The sequence below is a fragment of the Chrysemys picta genome, chromosome 1 (genome assembly GCF_011386835.1).
Source record: "Chrysemys picta bellii isolate R12L10 chromosome 1, ASM1138683v2, whole genome shotgun sequence".
In the NCBI taxonomy this organism is placed as follows: Eukaryota; Metazoa; Chordata; order Testudines; family Emydidae; genus Chrysemys; species Chrysemys picta.
Window position 1 is genome coordinate 85,985,402 of NC_088791.1, and position 22,431 is coordinate 86,007,832.

At 37.5% G+C, this 22,431-nt stretch overlaps 1 protein-coding gene across 2 annotated transcripts; it reads right to left on the bottom strand.

The window, feature by feature from the left end:
• Positions 1-795: 795 nt before the first annotated feature.
• On the bottom strand, positions 796-22,424 carry IKBIP (IKBKB interacting protein). Of its 2 annotated transcripts, none has more exons than XM_008178762.4 (4): positions 22,291-22,424; positions 17,782-18,008; positions 14,946-15,063; positions 796-3,011 (listed from the first exon to the last, which is right to left on the bottom strand). In XM_008178762.4, the coding sequence occupies exons 2-4, from the start codon at positions 17,967-17,969 to the stop codon at positions 2,256-2,258; spliced, it is 1,062 nt and encodes a 353-aa protein (XP_008176984.2). In that variant the 5' UTR covers positions 17,970-18,008; positions 22,291-22,424; the 3' UTR covers positions 796-2,255. The 2 variants fall into 2 exon arrangements, with proteins under 2 accessions (XP_008176984.2, XP_065417314.1); XM_065561242.1 differs by lacking the exons at positions 796-3,011; positions 22,291-22,424 and adding exons at positions 9,964-10,986; positions 18,307-18,378.
• Between the last annotated feature and the right edge of the window lie 7 nt (positions 22,425-22,431).

The following is a 22,431-nucleotide window of genomic DNA, read 5'->3' on the forward strand; positions in this document are numbered from 1 at the left end:
GGTCTTTTGGGTATGAGCTGCACTTTTGGGGTGTGTACAGTGCCTACCATTTTGGAGGTACTACTAGAATACAAAGGATGAAATAAGTCTGAGGAGGAGATCGTGGCCTTTGGAATATTTCCCAGTACTACTGCCTGCCATGAGACTATATACATGAAAAAGCCTGATAGAATCTGCCATATATGCATGTTCTATTATATTTTAAGAAGCAGTCCTTTGCTTTGAGTAACCATCTGACAAAATTATCATAGCTTCTAATATTTTGATCAACCTTTAGTTAAAGATCACTTCTACTAAGCAACCTGTTTTTCTTTCAGAAAGTCACTTAACACAGGTTTCATTATACACTTGGCTGCTGTTACCCCACTTCTGATGACTGTTAGGAATTTACTTGATCTTCACAAACATAACTTGATCCAGCTAATGTGGGTAGTAGATACCCAATTTTAATGTCCTGTTGGGAGCAAGGACCTTTTTCTTTTGGTATGACTCCTTTTAGAGTGATTGCCTGAAATACATTTTTAATTCCTTTAAGACTTTGGTGCCCTCCAGAGGCGAGAGTAGTGGCTTCACTGGTGGTGATTTCTACATGTATGATTGGTTTTATAGAGGAGAGAACCTAACGCTGCACAAGAAATCCACAGATGGGAACTCCCCAAAACCAAACAAACCCAGGTATTTTATATTTTTACCTGTTGTTTCAAGGATATTTTAGATAGCAAGTGCTTTGATCCTATGTGTGTTAGTTCTAGCAATTAAATTTTTTTGATTGGAGTGGGTCAAAGAATGAAAACCTTTATTTCAAAATAATTTATTGTACGACTAGGAAAAATAACCAACTTATTTAGAGTATTATTTGAAGGAAAGATAAGGGAAGCAGAGTGGGAGGTACCAGTGAAAGAGGAAAAAGCTTGATGGAGCAACCATAGGGGAAGGGACATGGAATAAAAAAGACAGAGCCGATGAAAAGATAGGAGGAGAATGACTGGAATTTTCAGTGCATCCATATATAGTAACTTCACAAAAAGTCAACTAGCACTTACTAACTGCTAAACAATTGAGTTTTGGGCACCTTAGCATTCCCTAAGACTTCTGGCTGTGACTTGGTCTTACAAGGATTTTCTCTCCAGGATTTTCTCTCTCAATCTATTTCCTTCATAATCATTGCTGTTCTTATACCATGGCTTTTTATTTTCTCGCCTCTGGTACATCTATTTGCATTTTCTTGTCTTTAGTACACCTCTTCCATCTATTACTCTTACCTGCCCCTCTCAAATCTCAATGGCTCTATAAATGCTTCTCTCTTACCAGAGCAATTTCACATTGGATGGGGGCTGTTCTGATGTTTCTGAGCCTAGACAGCATCTCCTTCTGGGCTAAATTTGGTCTTCATTCTAGCACTTTACAGATCAAGTGATAGTGCATGTAGGGGACAAATGAAGAGCAGAGGCACCTCAGACATGGAACCCAAAGACATTGGAATGAGGGCTCTCTGCTAGGGTTAGTATTTCTTTCATGACACTGTCCCTACATAGAGTTCTGCTTTGCTGTAGAAAGAAATCCTAGAGCTCCACTCTGTTGTGACTACAGTCCTGAATAAAGGATTCCATTTAGTTTGCTAAAAATAATACCGTGCATTTAACATGGAAAATGTCTAACCATCTTCCCTTTTCAGAGATAACACTAATGTATTTCTGGCCATTACTCCTTTCTATATCCATAATACACTGATAGATTTAAAACAAAAGTGAAACCCCAGACACTTTGGAAAAATCTTGGGGTTGATATTTATTTGAGAGGAACATCAAATGAAGCTGCAGTTTTGTGAACTTGTGTTTAAGCCTGAATCTGGAATCCACAATTTTATCCCTGACTTCAAAGCAGCAGGGAAGGTTGAAGACCCACTTGTCAAATCTGTAGGCCTATCTGAGACAAGAAAGCAAACTTGTAGGTAAGAACAAAAATAGCAATTAAATGGTTTACATTTTTAAAATTATGTAAAAATATTCTACTTTAGTTATACAAAACAAATAGTTAATGGAAAAAAACCCTGCTTTGCTAATGAAGAACCTGATCCGGGTCCCTCTCATGTAAATGGGACTTTTGTCTCTCTTCAAAAGAAGGAGGATTTGTTTCAGTATGCTTTGAAAAGAAGCCTTTAAATGTCCCTTTCAGTGTCTTAGTACCAAGCTTGATTAGGTTATCGCTCTTCAAATGCTACAGCATTTTAGGCCATCTATAGTTTCAGAAAGTAATTAATTCATATCTAAAATCTTGGCTATTTCATCTTTCATATCCTTGATCTCAGTCTGAACTGTAGTTAAATTGGACAGTTTTTCATTCAAGAAAACAATTTCTTTCTCTCTTTGTAATATATCATCAACCAACCTTCCTATTCTTAATGTTAGCTCATTTATCATTGGTTCCAAACGGGCAAAGTCCTTCTTCAAGTTGTACACCTTGGGTTTTAAATCGTTTGCAAATGTAACTGTCTTTAGAACTTTCGCTCTGTTACTTTCCAGATTTAAAAGCCTATCTGAATGTTTGTTGAAATCACCTCTCAAGTCAGACAATGTGATTTTAATCTGCTCAATTCTTTTTGCGTTATCAGAGGCAAAACTTCGTAGCTTTGCAGTACGGTCAATGCTACTTGTAAGTAGATCACCTATATTTTGTACTGTCTTCTTTTCAGCTTTATCTACTTTATCTTCTAGTGCTTGCAGAGAATCAGTCAATGAGGTCACATCTGACACTAGACCTGAAATGCGTCTTATGTCAGTTTTTACTGTTGCAATCTTTAGAGATACATCTTTTGCTATAGAAGCTGTACTCTGCTCAACTTTTACAACTGCATGAAAAAGAGTTGTTAAGTTTTCCTGCAGTTCTTCTTTTTTTTGGATTATGCTCTTAGACCATGTTTTCATGCTGTAGAGATCCTCTTGTAGAAGTTTAACATGAGAAATTATTTGAAGAGTTTCCAGTTGTTCCATTAAGTCTTGAGTCTTTTCACACTAGAGGGAGATACAAATAAAAGTATTTCACAAGATAAGCACAAGATTTTAACTACTAAGTTCACGTCAAAACTGCAGTTAAGTTTTCACTGAAATATCTTTCCGTTCTGAAATCTTAATCAACAGTGATGGATCCATGGACCTGGGTCTTTAGAGAACAGTATTTCTGCCACAATGCATGTGTCCCAGACTTTCACTGATTAACTCCATGTTTCCACATAAGTATAGGCAACAGGCTCATACGCATTACTAGAATTCTCCTTTTACTGTTGTTTTAACATAGATTCATAATTTTTTAAGGCTGGAAGGGACCAGTATGATTTTCTACTCTAACCTCCGGCATAGCATGGGTCACAGAACTTCACCTAGTAGTTTCTGCATTAAGCCCATAACTTCTGTTTGAGCTATAGTATATCTTTTAGAAAGACATCCACTTAAAATAATTAATTGTGATCCATGAATTTTCTGTAAAGGGACTCTATCCTGTTTTTACTAGAGCAAACACAGCATAAAAATTCTTTTGAGCATTTATTACATTCACATAACAAAAAGAAACAAAACAGAAAATATAAAGACTTGGAATTGAAAAGTTAAATGATTATTCATTTGGGGCAAATTTTTAAACTATATTCAGCAAAATCCTTCAGAGGGAAAACATAGTTTAAACAGTTTCCTGCTCTTAGTAAAAGTTATCTTAATGAGAGAAGATTCAATGCACTCTTGGGTTTTGTCTTAACAGATGTTTTTAAAAGATCTATTCCTGCTCTTCAGACAAACATGCAAAAGATGAGACGAGAGAAAAACCTTCTGCCATATACCGCTTTATTTGTGGGTGAGGCAGGATACAGTATGCAGACATGTTGATTACAAACAGGTATACTTTAGTCTGTAGACTATGATTTAGTTCTCCAGTCCAAGAGGAAATCCAGTTGGCATTCTCTGGTCTCCTCCCACTGGTTTTTCTTCATGCTGAAAAAAGGCCGGTTGCTATCAGAGCATGTCATGCTGCTTATGATGGTGAAATCATAAAGTTAAATTAATTCCAAAAGTGGCCAAGTTTAGAAACAATTAGAAAGAAGGCAAAAGGATGATGAGAGAGAGAACAGAATTGATAGCATGTAACACACAAGGGAGTGTAGGAGCAGAAATTTCTTAGGAAATGACCAATCTGGTGTCTATGGTCTAGCACAGGGGTAGGCAACCTATGACACGCGTGCCAAAGGCAGCACGCGAACTGATTTTCAGTGGCACTCACACTGCCCAGGTTCTGGCCAGCGTTCTGGGGGGCTCTGCATTTTAATTTAATTTTAAATGAAGCTTCTTAAATATTTTAAAAACCTTGTTTACTTTACATACAACAATAGTTTAGTTATATATTATAGACATCCCATTACAGCTACAAACGAGTATTTTGTTTGCAAACTTGCATCACTTGCTATTATACCCTTGTGGAGCTGACATTGAAAATTAAAGCGATCTTTCCCTTGTCTGTAAGTTCTTGTATATTACTTGTCTGTAAAAACACACTGTTGGGGTTATATGAATTATAATGATTACATTTGAGGCACACAAGAGCTCAATTCTGTTGCAAGCTGGAAATTCTGTAACTTGGATTGCACAGGAAAACATTCAAATAGGTTTTTATTGAATTAAAAATTAAAATAATAAATTTGATACTGTAATTTTTATCTAATTTAATTGTGATTTTTAGTGGATATGGGCCCCATGTATAATTCTGACAGCTGTCTGCCAACCACTTATTAATTCAGCTTACTTTTTTTAGCACTGATCCTGACATTGTTTTTAACTTTGTTTCTAATTATATCCATATTTATTATCTTGTTCAACAGCTGCTTGTGTGATAAAACCCCAAACTGAAATTTTCAGACTGAACTACCCTCTTTGTTGTTCTTTCTATTAAATTGATCAGATTTATAGGACATGGTTAATTTTTAGTGAATCCATGCCAGTGAGTATTACACCACTTCATCCCTAATAAACTATTTAATGTACTATTTTTCCTGGGATAAAAGCCTAGTTTATCTGGCTGTAATTACCATCTCATTTTCACAAATTCATACTTAGCAGACCTAGTGTGAAATCCTGGCCTCATGGAAATCAATGCCAAATCTCCTATTGATTCAGTGCAGGCAGAATTTCATCTCTAGTCAAGATCCTTGGTCATCCCCTGTGAACGTAGGATCATTTGGTATAGCCTGTGATTCCCAAACTTTAGATTTTCAGGCAAGTCCATTAGTTTACTAGACTAAGAACTCTGTAACACCCAGTGCCCACTACCTTCTGTTCAACTGTGTATTCTAGCCTGCAATGGAATTTGGGTTGATCCAAACCTACAGTCTAAAGATGCTGAGAATGGGATTTCAGTTCTTACTGTTGTTAACCAAAAATAATTATATGAAAGAGAAAATTCTAAGTTGAAAAACCAAACTTATGAAAAGTATAAAAACTTGTGTTTAATTGCAAAAATTCTTTCCCATAAAATGTTAAACAAGAGAACAGTAATGTAGATAGCCAAGTAGACTTTGTGCCAGCTGAGGCAGAGAAACTTTGAGAACACACCTTTATTGAATAGAAAAGTAAATAGATACAAAAGTGACCATCAAGGTATATTAATTTTTTTTCTATTAGGGGACAAATAGGTTTAATATACCATATATGTGCAGCATTAACTCTTTATTAGAGATTATTGGTATAGAGTGCTATGTAAAATAAATAAATATGTGAAAATTGAGACCAGAACAGTTTCATGCAAACTTCTATGGGCATATGCATATGGGCATATGCAGCTCACAAGGCCACTTATCATTTTGGATATCCTGAGTCTTAAATCAGGAGCAGTCAAAATGTGGTTTGTAGACCGAATGTGTGAACACTTTGGGTATGTCTACGCTACAATAAAAAACCTGCAGTGGGCCCGTGCCAGCTGAAACAGGCTTGCGGGGCTCAGGCTAAGGCAGTGTTTAAGTGCAGTTTGGGCTAAGGCTGGTGCCTGAGGTCTGGGACCTACCCCATAGTGGGGTCCTAGAACCTGGGCTCCAACCCAAGCCCAAACGTCTACACTGCAATTAAACACCCTCTTAGCCAGAACCCTGCGAGCCTGAGTCAGCTGGCATGGGCCATCTGCGGGTGTTTAATTGCACTATAGACATACCTTTGAGTTTTAAAATTCAGCCTATAGCTGCCCTCAACTTCAATATAAGAAGAAAGGCCTTTGCATACTACAAATCCCAGGGTGTAGTGCTCCAGTTTGATCTAAATAGATCTGTGAAGGTTACATTTCTGCATTTAAAATAATGGTGGCTACAATGTTCATGTAACTTAGGCACGTCTCTCTGGCTCCAGTAAGCTGCCAGTGCAGCTCTTGATTGGGCAAAGTTTGAACAGTCTTGCCTCTTAAACACCTCCTGATAGCTGAGATTATATATTAGTTGTGTTTTGACTTTGGAATGCAAGAGTTTATATTGGAAGTCACATAATTTCTTTAGGCCTACCAGTGTGCCATTCAAAAGGAATGATTTATTTTTAAATATAAATTAGATCCTGTGTGTGATTAGCACCAAGTTCAAGTGCCTTACACAAGGACTAAAACCTGGCAATACTGACATGAAAAGGGGTTAATACATGGCACAAACTAATTTCTTTTAAAATTATTTAAGGAAATATAAATGTCTTGGAATTAACTTTTTAATTTTTGTTTTTCATGAAAAGTTGGATCCCTATTGTTCAGCAATAAATTTAAGTAATAAAGGGTAGGAAAAATCAGTGACAAAAATAGTCTGTTTCAGAGAGTTGGGCAGGTATAAATGGGAAAAGGAGATTCTGGGGGAAGATGTGTTAAACTTGACAAGGAAGTGATGCTAGCAAACTCACAAAAACTGAAATCATGGAAGGCTACTAACAATAATGTTGTACTCAGGTTGCAAACTCTACAACTAATCCTACAGACTTCAGTGAGAGTGTTCATGTAGAATGGTGCTATTCAATGTGAATAAGGGTATCTCAATTTGTCACAATAATATTAAGAATGTCAACAGTAAAGTGTGGAGTGAGGAGGCCACTTGCATGTGGCCAAGGAAAGGAAGGAGAGAGAGAAATTTAAAGACCAACTGTTGTATAATCCATTAACAAATATAAAATCTCAATGGAGAGGAGGGGATATTTTAGCAAAAGTGGTATGGTATTCTGCATTGCAATCTGGCGTTTTCAAAGAGCACCTGTCACCATGAGAGGGGACCACGTTCTTCTCTCATTTATACTGGTGGAATACTATTGAGTTTAAGGGGGCTTGTAATTCTGTAGTTCAGAGGGGAATCTGGCCCAGCATATAGAAATTGTGTTAAATGTAGATAATTTATTACCAGTAATCCAGAATTTCTCTTATTCTGCTGTCATTTTAAACTCAAAGCGCTGTCCTTGCAAGGACCCTTGGATTTTGGGTCAGCACCTAATTGTATTAGGATTTTCTATATTGCGAATAATTATACTATCTATGCTTCAATGGAAGTGAAGTGTGTACGTGTCTAATCTCTCTCTCTCTTTCTCTCTCACAAACACACCCTTCCACTGAGGCACAAATATTAGGGCTGTCAACCGATTAAAAAAATTAATCGTGATAAATCGCACTGTTAATAATAGAACACCATTTATTTAAATAGTTTTGTATATTTTCTAAATTTTCAAATATATTGATTTCAATTACAACACAGAATACAGTGCTCACTTAATATTTATTTATGATTACAAATATTTGCACCGTAAAAATTTTTTCAATTAATCTAATACAAGTACTGTAGTGCAATCTCTTTATCATGAAAGTTGAACTTACGAAGGTAGAATGATGCACAAAAAATTACTGCATTCAAAAATAAAACAATGTAAAACCTTAGAGCCTACAAGTCCACTCAGTCCTATTTCTTATTCAGCCAATCGCTAAGACAAACAAGTTTGTTTACATTTGCAGGAGATAATGCTGCCTGCTTCTTGTTTACAATATCACCTGAAAGTGAGAACAGGCATTCGCATGGCACCGTTGTAGCCGGCATTGCAAGGTATTTATGTGCAGGATGCACTAAAGATTCATATGTCCCTTCATGCTTCAACGACCGTTCCAGAAGACATGCGTCCATGCTGATAACAGGTTCTGCTCAATAACCATCTAAAGCAGTGCGGTCCGACGCATGTTCATTTTCATCATCTGAGTCAGATGCCACCAGCAGAAAGGTTGATTTTCTTTTTTGGTGGTTCGGGTTCTGTAGTTTCCGCATGGAGTGTTGCTCTTTTAAGACTTCTGAAAGCATGCTCCACACCATGTTCATCTCAGATTTTGGAAGGCACTTCAGATTCTTAAACCTTGGGTCGAGTGATGTAGTGATCTTTAGAAATCTCACATTGGTACCTTCTTTGCATTTTGTTAAATCTGCAGTGAAAGTGTTCTTAAAATGAACAGCATGTGCTGGGTCATCATCCAAGACTGCTATAACATGAAATATATGGCAGAATGTGGGTAAAACAGAGTAGGAGACATACAATTCTCCCCCAAGGAGTTCAGTCACAAACGTAATTAATGCTTTTTTTTTTTTTTTAAATGAGCATCATCAGCATGGAAGCATGTCTTCTGGAATGGTGGTTGAAGCATGAAGGGGCATATGAATGTTTAGCATAACTGGCACGTAAATACCTTGCAATGCCAGCTATAAAAGTGCCATGTGAATGCCTGTTCTCACTTTCAGGTGACATTGTAACAAGAAGCGGGCAGCATTATCTCCCGTAAATGTAAACAAATTTGTCTTAGCGATTGGCTGAACAAGAAGTAGGACTGAGTGGACTTGTAGGCTCTAAGGTTTTACATTGTTTTATTTTTGAGTGCAGTTATCTAACAAAAAAAAATCTACATTTGTAAGCTGTAAGATAAAGAGACTGTACTATGGTACTTGTATGAAGTGAATTGAAAAATACTATTTATTTTGTTTGCCATTTTTACAGTGCATATATTTGTAATAAAAATAATAATATAAAGTGAGCACTGTCAACTTTGTAAATTGTGTTGTAATTGAAATCAATATATTTAAAATTTAGGAAAACATCCAAAATATTTAATACATTTCAACTGGTATTCTATTGTTTAACAGTGCGATTAAAACTGCGATTAATCGTGATTAATTTTGTAAATTGTGATTAATTTTTGTTAGTTAATCGCTTGAGTTAACTGTGATTAAATCGACAGCCCTAATAATTATTAAAATTATTGCAGAAGAGAAAACAATAATATATTTAGATGCAGACCCAAAATCTAAGGGTCCTAATAAGGACAGCGCTTTCTGAATTTAAACTGACGGAAGAAAACTTTTGGATTATTCCAGTAAGTAAAATTAGATCACAGTTACAGCTTTTTGGGGGGCACGTGTGTGTGGACTACTAGGATATCCTGTATGGAATAGTATTGATGGACTCCTGGTCAAATTCTTTGCTTTCAGTACATCAGTGTAAATCTGGAATAATTCCATTCCATTAACCAAGAACAGAATTTTGTCCCCACAAAAGAGGTGTAATTGTGATCTAATTTTACTGAATAGAACCAAATTTATGAAACTGTTGGTTTTTATAATCAGTATGGTATGTTAGAATCAGACTACAATTCATAGAACCTGCTCAGAAACAGGTTTTTAATTTTTCATATCTTATAGTGTAGCTAATACATAAGCATGAAATATAAAAATTTGCAAAAAGCTATAATTAGAAAAAATGAATATAAATTTAAATACACAATACTGTGCTTAAAATTCTGATTTAACATCCAAATGTTCTTTCATCTAAATACTTTGGTTAAAATTTCATTTTAATAAAAAACTTCATGGACATTCAAGATAATCATTATAAAATAGATGAAAAATAGTCTGTCCCCCCTATCCCATTACATTTGCTTTTTTTCCCCTCTCTCGTATAGTTTAGGCATGTAAGGTCTGATCCAATGCCAATAAAAATCAATGACAAGACTCCTGCTATTTTTAACGTTTGTTGGACTAGTCGTTTTTGGTTATTGGTTTATAAACACATTAACATAACTGAGCTATAAATACTGTCCATCCTGTCAAGTAATATACTTAAAATGAGTCTGAATTCATTGATCATCACCCTCACTCTGTTCATTTTCTAGATTGTATTCTAAAGGTACTACTTCTCTTGTATTTGAAGATACTGTAATGTCAAATACTTTTTCTTTTAAAACAATTATTTCATTTTGCAGTTTTAATATGCTGTTGTCATACTGCATGCTTTCAAGAACCATTTGCATTTCCATTATATTTGATACTGTTTTCAGCATCTCATCTTCCATCGTAAACATCTGTATTGTCAAGTCTTCCATTTTTTTCTCTATACCTATCAGCTCACTTGATACTCTAAGAATAGACTGAACGGCATTTTCAATTGTTGGCAAGTGGGTCTTGCATTCCTCAACTTTTGGTTCGTAGTCTGTAAGCTTCTGACTCAAATCTATGTCTCTGGCTAACAAAGTATTCTGCTCTTCTTCTAATTTTTCAACTGTCTTTGTATCCAACTCCAGCTGCTGTTCAACTCTAGAAAGTTCATCTTCTTCCTGTCTTTTTAATGTTTTAATATTTCTTATTGTACTGTCTTCTAAATCTTTTAACCTTTCTGAAAGAGACTTCATATTTTGATCAGCAGTATTTATTTGGGCCGTAACTTCAGTATGTATGAACTTTGCTTCAGATTTTAAACTACTAGTGTTTGCATTCATTTCATCCAGGCTTCTTTTCCAGGAGTCCATAACATTTTGGAATGTGTCATTAATGCTTTGCATCTTTTCAGAGAATGTCTGCTCACTGTTCTGAATGTCCTGTATGATGTTACGGAGAGTGGACACTTCCTGCTCAAACTGGGTCATCATAGAGATGGATGAGGTAGCTTCCTGCAGGATACTTTCGGAAGACTCAAGCTGCATTTGTAACACAAAACAATGTCCATGTCTACTTAATATTAGACTGGAAGAGCACTTATATTTATACAAGTGGGAGTATAATATATACATAAGGCTCAGTCAGTCTCTTCAAGAAATCCCACCTGACTTGATACACATTTCCAATCTTCCTATTTATTTTAATAATTTATGTTTAAAATATTATTGTTCCAATTTATTCTGGCATGTGAAAGCTATAAAGATAATTTCTATGGCAGTTTTCACACATATATTGCTACTTAGGAATTAGTAACTCTAGTCAATTTGTTACTTAGCACCAGAGTTATTACATTCAAGTCACCTGGACCTCAGTTTCTATTTATAAAAAATGAACTGCCATAACTTATTGCTGTAAAAATATCGAGCAACAAACTTAGAACAAATACCTTCAAAATACAAATTAAATATCGCGACCTACAATTAAATCATACAATTAAGAGTATTACTAAAAAGACTAAGTGATAAAGGGGTAGATCAGCAGTCTAGTGTCTCCACAATGCACTACCATATAGGGAACCGGACATTGGGTTACATATTAGTGGTTCTTCACTGTGTGAGCTAGCAGGAGATAAGAGCACTAAGAAAACAATACCCTAAACTCAGGCAGAAGACAGGGTGAAATCCTAGACCCAGTGAAGTCAATGGGAGTTTTGCCACTGACTTCAATGGGTTCCACAATTTCAGTCAAGGAGCACAGAAGAGCTTTGTAATACTCTTTGATCAACTGAGGAACACAAATGAAGCTCTAAAGAGTGCATAAAAATATTTAGAAACAACTGAAATAATCTTTACAACACAGTTTCAGGGAAGGGGAAAATTTATTCGTGTTTTTCTGTATAATACATGCAATTATCCTTGGATAGCCAACCCTTTGTTTCAATTTCCTCAATAGGACTTTCTTTTACAGTAAAAATATTGTACTGCCGAAATTCTGCACAAGCAGGGTGGACTGATTTAAATCAGCAATTTAAATCACCAAGTGGAAAGCCTCAATTTAATAATTGATTCTAATCAACTTTTCCATTTGTACTTCCTTTATTTTCTAAAGAAAGAAGCATTCCCATTGGTTGATATAACCTTTAATATCTATTTATTTACAACTAAATAGAGCCTATTACACTAGATTTGGTACATCTTTTTGCTACCAAGGAGGTACACTATAAGCATATATATTTAAGCAATTATGTAGCTAACTATTTTCAGATTCTTATTAATTCTACATTTTTAGTGTCTTAGAAAATGGTGAATGGTGTTGCTTATTTACCTAGATAAAGAAATTTTTACACAAGATTTCTTTCAAGCTGCATTAGCATGGTAACTGGAATTTAACTGAACACACAACAGCATCTAAATTTTATTATTACACAAAACAAGCCCTTACTACATTTACCTATTATATTTATAAAACTTGACCTCAAAAGTTAGATGTTTTCCCCCTGACTCTCTCTTTATACTGATAAGCAGTTTTTAACTCCAAGTTTTTGATAGAGGCTCATGGATTTAGCATATTCATTTTTTAATTAAATGTTATAAAATATTATAATAAGGTTAGGCCTTAACGTATTTCATATTAAATTCAGATTTAATTTTAAACAGGTTAATTTTTTTAAAAGAAAAACTTACTATAATTTAAATAAAAAAAATCCAATTTAAATAAAAAAAAAAACACATTTTTAAAAAATCATTGATTTTTATCCAACCTGCACACAAGAGGAAATTCCAAGTTTGCAGTTAGCTCTCTAGACTGAAGTGTACATAGATTCAAATTGCATCCTATGTGACTGACAACATTTTAAGATCAATGCTAAAATGGCACTATAGGCACTTGGTTTGCTATGCTTTCATCATCATCATCATCTCTACCATACAGGGAATGATCTTGGAGTAAAACTAATGTTTTTAACAGACGACACAACACTATGAAAGGAAAAGAACACATTGCTGCAAATCAGCAGTGTGATATAAGAGCGGGGGAATAGCTCCCTTTTGTGGACACCCAGCCGGCTATGGAATTCCTCTTGGTGGTTGTTGCTTTACCCGTAAAGGGTTAACCAGCCCACAGGTAAAAGGAAAGGAGTGGGCACCTGACCAAAAGAGCCAATGGGAGTGCTAAAACTTTTAAAAATTGTGAAAAAAACTTCCCTCTGTCTGTGTGTTGTGCTTCTCCAGGAAAGAGGGGAACAGTGAGCAGTTATGCTGTGAGAAGCTGAAAACCAGGTATGAAAAACCATCAGAGCATACCTAGAGATTGCTTATCTGAAACCCCAGATATGTACGTAAATTAGGGAATGTCTCGGAAGACGCAATTAGATTTATTTCTATCTCTTATTGGCTTGTGGACTCCTCTGTGCTAACCCCAAATGTTTTTGTTTTGCTTGCAACCTTTAAGCTGAACTTCAAGAAGGTTATTCTTGATGTTTAATTTTTGTAAGTGGATTCTTTAAATCTAGCAAAAGCCTAAGTTCCAGATGTATTTCCTTTCTTTATGTTTTTAATAAAATTTACCTTTTTTTAAAGAACAGGATTGGAGTTTTGGCGTCCTAAGAGGTTTGTGCACATGTTGTTTAATTAGCTGGGGCAACAGCTAATTTCCTTTGTTTTCTTTCTCAGCTCTTTCCCGGGGGGGGGGGGGGGGGAGAGGGGAAGGGGTGTGTGTGAAAGGGCTTTGAGGGTACCCAAGAGGAAGGAATTCCTAACTGCACGTTTCTGGTTTCAAAGGGGTTTTTTGCACTTGGGTGATGGCAGCATCTACCCATCCGAGGTCAGAGAAAAGCTGTAACCTTGGGAGTTTAATACAAACCCGGAGTGGCCAGTATTAAATTTTAAAATCCTTGCGGGCCCCCGCCTTCTGCACTCGAAGTGTCAGAGTGGGGAATCAGTCTTGACAAGCAGTTTTAAGATTTTAAATTAGTAGTATAGAAGACATAGACTGAAGTGGGAACAAGCCCAATTTACCATACAAGAATTACTGCCAAATTTCTTTAAAACAATACATCTCTACCCCGATATAATGCGACCCCGATATAACACGAATTTGGATATAATGCAGTAAAGCAGTGCTCTGGAGGACAGGAGGGGAGAGGCTGTGCGCTCCGGCAGATCAAAGTAAGTTTGATATAATGTGGTTTCACCTATAACGCGGTAAGATTTTTTGGCTCCCAAGGACAGTGTTATATCGGGGTAGAGGTGTATGTAGCTGAACTATATTGAGAACTAAACTTCTAAATTGAGCCATATGAATTTTAGGGAGGACTTAAGTTTCTGGAAAAGAAACATTAGGATACAGTTACTTAATATGCATGGTTAATGGATGGACAAATTTAAGCCCCAAACTTGACATACTTTAAGATTATAATCATCTGGTGAATTATGTCATACATATTCTAGACAAAAAAAAAATAAAAATTGAGCACTTTGTTGCTATGAAATTACAAATGAAAATAGTATTGAAGGTGCTGAAGAGATCAACAATGAAAAACAAAAATATAAGTAAAGGGAAACATTTTCAAGTAGCTATTTTGCACAGGATGAAATACTGGCCTTACTGAAGTTGATGGGAGTTATGCAGTTGACTTCAATGAGGTCTGAATTTCTTTAGCAATGTTAGTATCTCAATATAAGCATCCACCTGTCTGCATGCTTTTACTTAGATAAGTTATTATCTTTATAGTAAGATATTAAGCAATATAGTCTTAAGAGTTTAGAACAGAACAGAAGCCAGATCTGATGGCCAACAGATGTCCCATTGATGCTCATTTCGATGACTGAATAAACATTCAAAAATGGTCTAATTTCAGAGATATAAAATTGTAATTCTGGTCATCTAAAAATGTCCATAATCTCAAAACACATTTGTTAACGTTGACTAAATCAATATGAATGAATACATTTTAGCTAATGTTCAATATAAATTCTTAAATTAAAATTCCAATTATTACCTTTTCAGAAATTAAGTTAACTTTATTTTCCATATCCTGGCATTTTCCAGCTTCCAGCTGTAATAAATGATACTTTTTTTCCATGTGAGCAAGTTGGCCTGACTGCTGAAATAGGAACCTGCAAATCACGAAAAAATTAGTGAATATAATTGGTATGCATTAAATGTTTTAGGCCTCGATCCTGTAAGGAGCACTACATGAGTGTAGAGGTTCTACCTTCACACAACTCCTTGCATGATCAGAGCATTAGAAAAGAGAAGGGCTTTTTTAATGAGTTTGGTCTGTTTCATATTGGAGTTACAGATTACCAAAATAAGGAAATGGACAAAAAATAATAATTTGCATTTAAAGTGAGTGAGTGTGTGTGTGTGAGAGAGAGTGTGTGTGTGTATGTATACATGTGTGTGTTCTACTCAATTAGCTATCACAATCCTACATAACCGCTTCATTGTGACCTAATGTACATATGTGGGACAAAAAAGTACCTTCATGGGAAAGGAAGCCCGTAGTGAAAATTACTTTTTTAAATGGTTTAGCTGATTAGATAGTCAAGTTAGGCCAAATTATCTTGTTTTGTTTTTCTTCCTAGACGTCTCAAAACCATATGTGGGAACTCTGAATTAGGAAGGGCCAAGCTAGTTCTAATTTTGTGTTAATTTTAGCCATTGCTATTGGGTTGTGGGGAAGTTTGTATTGCTGCTGCCTGTGATGTACCAGTTCTGTGGAGAAACAGACTTTATTCTACAGGCTCTCAGTCCAGCACCTCTTTCAAGCATTAAATTTATCTTAAACAACAAAAAATTTAGTTAAAATTATCTTTTTTGGTAGGTTTCAGGGTTGCCAGTTCTGTCAAGTCAACAACTTAAACATATAGTAATAAAGTGGGTTTGACCCGTGTCCACACCCTACACACTGTTGTAATAATCTTAGTACAAAGAAGGTTTTGTGAGGTATTATCCGTAAACTCATATATTGCTGGTCAATATAGTCCTGAATAAATGTGCGACAGCATTGTTTATACTATTTTCCTGTATAATGTTATTGACATGTTCCAAACCACAGCAGAAGCTGGCGAACAGGTCAGTCTCAAACAAAAGAATATGTGCTCTGCTTAATTAGCATTTAAGCAGTAAACAGAGTCATCAAGCAGGGAGGGAGACAAAGGGAGTTCAAACAGGTGGAAAAATCAGCAGGGAATATCCTTATATATGCACTCTGGGTTTGTTAACACATACAGCACTGCAGCAGCGCAACTGCATGATGCAGCTGTGCCAATATAGGCCTTAGAGCAGACGTTACCTATGCCAAAGGGAAAGCTTCTCCTGTCGGCATAGGAACTCCACCTTCCTGAGAGGTGTTAGTTATGTTGACAGGAGAAGCCCTCACATCTACATAGTGCTGTCTACACTGGGTGTTAGGTTGGTATATCTGCGTTGCACCCCTGAGCGATGTAGTTATACTGACAAGTCTGTAGTGAAGGCCAAGCCTCTGTCTCCTGAATCTCCTGAAATGTTTTCCAGAAGGAGGACTGACACTATAAAAAGGAGAAATAAATGCCACAAAGGGACCCCTTCCTCTCTCTCTGTCTCTCTCTTTCTATCGATTCACAGCACAAGAAGGGACAAAGGAAGCAGCCATTAAAGAGAAGAAGGTATCCTGGCCTAAGAAGTTTGGCCAGTAAGACTGTTGACGGTATGTGGTGAGAAAAACTTTGCTTTGAATTTAACTTAGTTTATTAAGATGGGCATCAGTTGTGTTTTTTCTTTATTTTTCTTGTAACCATTTCTGACTTGTATGCCTCATTACTTGGATTCACTTAAAATCTCTCTTTTTGTAGTTGTTAAATTTGTTTTACTGTTTTATCTAACTCATTACTGTTTTATCTAATCCAATGTGTTTAAACTGAAGTATCTGATGAACTATTAGAAATAATAAAATATCATATTTTTACCTTAAAGAAATAATAGACTTAACATACTTGTATTATCCAGGAGAGGGCTGCACAGTACAGGACATATATTTCTGGGGGGAAAGCTAAGACGGGGAGTGTATTGTGGTCACCCTGTACTATACCCCAGGCTGGTGACAGCCAAGGTGTGGTTGGCTGCAGCTCTCACACAGGCATAGCTGGTAGTGACTTACATGCTGGAGGCTGTTTGTGAGCAGTCCAAACTGGAGGTTACAGCAGCAAAGCAGTGTAAAGAGCACCCCAGGTTAGAGGGTAGGGGCAACACAGCTATTTATTTGTCTGGATTGTACCTTGGGTATGTAACAGTGTCTTAATACAATGAGATTGCAGATGGGGACATGTAGGCAAGCAGCACCACTATAGCTGAACCAGGATGAAATGGGAAACAACAGAGAGGGCCCTAAGATGGCAGTGAAAGAAACTTAATTTGCTGGAAGCTTATCAATCCCAAATCAAGATGGGGATAGAGCAGGCTGTCCAGGTATCCTCTTTTTGGAATCAATTTATGTAGAAGAATATTTTCTCTCACATAGATTTTATAATGCATTATTTGTTACAATAATGTACAGCAATTGAAGTGAGAACTCCAGAGCATCTGTAATAATGGACTGTTGAGACTGAGGTCTGGAGCAAAAACTAAGAAATGGTAATCTATACCTATCCCAGATGTGGGACAGTTTAAGCAGAACCAAAATTACGCAATTTTTATTTTTATCTTTTTTAAACTGGGAACACCAGAACTGGACACTATTCTACTAATGTCATATATAGTGGATTCCATTGTATATGACATGGAGGAAACCAGAAAGAGTAAAATTGAAAGTGTGAAACTAACTTGTATCCAGTTACCTTTAGAGGATCACTTACCAGGTCAGCAGTAAACAAGCAACAAGGGAAAGTAGGTTTAAGGCTGTCCGTGAGTCTATCCAAAAGGAATTCCGACTATTGCTGCCGCTCCTGGGACTTGAGATCGTTCCATCATTGCTCTGCTTTTGTGGATCTTCGTTGTGCTTCGGTGAAGGAACAGCTTTCTTTCTTTGCTTCATGTCAGACATTTTAAGAAAGTCTTTAGGAAACAGAAACCAAGCAGAGATCTAGCAGAAGAAAGCAAAATAAGTTATGTTTAGTCCCTTCCAAGTTAACACAGAGACTTCCCAAAATATGCAATTAGGCAATTGCACTAAAAATTAACTGCTTCCTGCTGAAGTCTACCACACTGATGTTTATTCAGTTACATTAATCATTTTCAAGAAAATGTCACGATAACTATTCATTTTCCATTACATAGCTATCCCCTTCCATACTTTCGGAATAGCAGAAATTGTCTAATTCTTCATAGCACTAAGACTATAGATTTAATGTCTTTTTAAAAAATGAAAGCTTAGATTCTACATAAGCTGATGGCAATTGTCCAGGAAAACTTTCAACTCCTTCAGGGTGCACAGGCATCTGGAGTTTTCAAGATGTTCTTAAGATTACTGTAAGTAAAAGAGATTAGAAGACTTTTTTTTTTTTTAAAGACAGCACTATGTTTAGTCAGTTTCACAATTTATCATGTTTGATCGATTAATTTGTTGTTTTACTATTCTTTGAGTCTTTCACACGGAAAAGGGGAGAATAAACTTTTAAGACATAGAAAATATGTGATTGTGGATCATCTTGGGGTCTAATTTAGGAATATTTCTATTATAACTTTTTAAATATGTCCACCCATAAAGCCAGGTTCATTATTTACTGTATACTCCTGGGAGCATTCTGTGCAAAAGAATTAAAAATTCTGCATGCAATATTTTAAAATTCTGCAAATTTTATTTGTCAAAATAACACTATATAATCACACCAGTTTCAATTATTTTGGTAATTTATTTCAAAATACCCGTCAGCAAGTATGTCTAAAACAATACAGACACACAAAAATTCTCCCAGGAGTAGAGAGTTATGACAACCCAGTTCCTGTTTCTCTGCCCCCTTTCCCCACCTCCCCCCGAGCCCAGCCAGGGGGCCAGATCCCCACAACCCCTCCCCCCCGAGCCCAGTGTAACACTGCACCCCATATTCTTCACAGTAATATTATTATGACATAATCATAATGTATTTTATGCAAGATAGGTCATGTGAGATATCATTGGAAAGGTTATGATTTACTGAATATGATTATCCTATTTGTATGCATGTATCATTTTTGTATCTAAAGTTAGGAATACTGACTATTTGTATTACAAATGTGTTTATACCTGGGGAACGCCAACTAGGCAAAAGATGCTCAGTCTAGATGGCTGGCTGGGAAGGGCCAATTCAGGTTGATGAGCCATTAGGAGAAAACAATAGGCCTTAGAAGAAGCTTATCTCCCACGGGTGAGAATTTGCTACTCATATCCAATCCCTTTAGTATATTAAGCTTAGTTTGTCTGTTTGCTACGTAATCTGCTTTGATCTTGCTACTCCTTGTAATCACTTAAAATCTATCTTTTGTAGTTAATAAACTTATTTTTGCTTTGAATAAAACCAGTATGTGGGAGTCATAACTTGGGGCAGAAAGCTGTTGCATATCCTTCTTCACATTGAGGGAGGGGGCGAATTTCATGAGCTTACGCTGTACAGATCTCTGTGCAGCGCAAGACGGTATAATTTTGAGTTTACACTCCAAAAGGAAGTGTGCACTTCAGTAGCTGGGCAGTTCCTTAGCTGTAGCATCCCCATGCAGAGCTGATCACAGTGTCTATATGTACTGCAGCTAGGTGTGTCCCTACCTGTATGTGTGCTGGAGCCTGGGAGAGGGCTTGGCAGGCTGGACACAGCAGTATAGTGTAAAGGGAGCCCAGGTTGGTGGGGCTCAGTAGTACCCCAGTTCCAGGTGGCACCCCCAGGGGGAACCCGTCACACCCAGCCGTGTGTTGTCTCTATTTAACAGGGTGTGACACTTTACCATATTACAAAAAGGGCATAATTATAGCTATGGCTTATTGTTTCTAATGATTTTATTAAACTGAGTGAATTACACATTTAACAGACCAGACAGTCAAAAAAATTGGACGGGGTGCACTTTTTTTTCTGCAGGTGGATGTATTTTGAGTATCAAATAAATGGTAACCAAATATCTATTTGTTCTCCATTTTGCTGGGTATGTAACTGGTGCATTAATATTTCCATAATAAGCTCCTGTATTTTTTGAGCCATTCCCCTAGAACTGGACTATTTTTTTTTCCAACGAGAAGCTATTAGTAATGTACTAGCTACAGCAGATGAGAGTTTAATTCTTCATTTCCTTTTGTGCAACTGTTTATTTAAAAAGCTGGTTTAGAAATAAGTCACCTTTTTAAAGTCCAATATCTCAGATATTTTTGGGGGCTAAAGGCAAGTCTCGTGGGGTTTAGGCAGGAAGCTGACAATCTCTACTTTCCAATGCCACAAAACTCGTGTTTCTAGACTTTCGGGATCACAACATATTAAAACAGTCACACTTTTAAATCTAGAAAAACGCAGTAAATCACCTAGAACAGACTCATATCAATCATGGAGTTTGGGTTGGGGTTATTTTTTAGGGGAAAATTTCATGTCTGGGGAGAAGAAAATTTTTTTCTGGCAAGTTGAAAGAAAAAAATTGTCTGAAGCAGTTTTAGTGGATTAGTGGGGGAAAAGCAAATGAAGTGAACAAAGATGTATGATGTATGATAGTTTTGCAATTTATCATAGGGCTATCCCCTCCAAGTGTGTTTATATCTACAGCTCCCATCCTGCCCACAGAGCTGTGTGCCTGGAGTGGACTACTGCACCCGTACAGGGGCCAAAATGAACAGGAGTACCTGTGGCACCTTAGAGAGTAACGAATTTATTTGAACATAAGCTTTCGTGGGCTACAGCCCACTTCATCAGATGCATATAATGGAACATATAGTAAGAAGATTATATATACATACAGAGAACATGAAAAGATGGAAGTTGCCAGACCAACTCTAAGAGGCTAATTAATTAAGATGAGCTATTAATAGCAGCAGAAGTTTTTTTTTTTTTGTAGTGATAATCAAGATGGCCCATTTCAGGCAGTTGACAAAAAGGTGGGAGGATACTTAACATGGGGAAATACATTCAATTTGTGTAATGACCCAGCCACTCCCAGTCTCTATTCAAGCCCAAATTAATGGTATCTAGTTTGCATATTAATTCAATGGGGCTCTGCACATTTCTCTTTGCAGGACTGAGACCTAAATCCATATCCATAAATAAATATAAACATTCTATAGCTATACGGATATTTACTTACTTCGTCTGGTACTTCTTAAGGACTAAGTCTATCAGAAATATGAAGCGTCAAAATAAATGTTTGTGAGTTACCCAAATGCAAAGAAGTGTCAAAGGGTAGGTACCTCCGGGTCCAGCAGTAAGCAATCGATCTTCTGGGATCGATTTATCGCGTCTTGTCTAGACGCGATAAATCGATCCCGGAAGTGCTCGCCGTCGACGCCAGTACTCCAGCTCAGCGAGAGGAGTACGTGGCATCGACGGGGGAGCCTGCCTGCTGTGTCTGGACCCGCGGTAAGTTCGAACTAAGGTACTTCGAATTCAGCTACGTTATTAACCTTAGTTCCTTAGAACGAAGTGGGGGGTTAGTGTGGACCAGGCCTTAGGCTAGGTCTACACTACCCTCCTGAATCGGCGGGTAGAAATCGATCTCTCGGGGATTGAATTATCGCGTCTCATCGGGACGCGACAATCGATCCCCGAATCGACGCTCTTACTCCACCAGCAGAGGTGGGAGTAAGCGCCGTCGACGGGGCGTCGCGGAGGTCGATTTTGCCGCCGTCCTCACAGCGGGGTAAGTCGCCTCCAATAGGTCGAATTCAGCTACGCTATTTGCATAGCTGAATTTGCGTATATTAAATCGACCCCCCGTAGTGAAGACCTGTCTTTAGTGTGTGAAGCATGAAGAAAAAAAATCCCTTCGCTCAGCACAAAAATATCAGAACCGATTTTCTTCAAACTTGTAAAAAGTTGCTTTGGATAGAGAACAAGGCGAGTGCTGGAAATTTCAAACCAAACCGAATTTCGGAAGGAAAGTGAAAAGTGACAAAATCCACCCCTCAGCTTTAAGGATAGCAACGGCCTCACTGTAATGGCGAGGGGAAATCATCAGTCACCCAAAGCCATGCAGTGGGCTGAGTCTCTTCTGCTGAAAGGTGCCCCCCCGTCACCAACGGCCCCGCCGCCTCCCGGGATCTCCCATCAGCAGCCCATCGCTCCTTCCCCAGCCCCATTACGGGCACTCCGCAAAGGCACCGCACTCCCTGCCGTCCCCATTCCCCCACCCCATCGCATCCCTTCGAGCGCCCTCACCGCCCACTGCCTCCGGACTCCCCGCAGCTCCCGGATCCCCGTTACCTGTCGCTCGGGGAGGCCGGGCGCGGGATAGTCCGGCTCAAACAAACTTCTGCCCTGGGCGCGCGCCCCGGGCGGCGGTTGCTGCTCCCCGCAGCCTCGGGCGCGCCACGTCAGGCGCGTGCCCGCCGCTCGCGCTCTCTG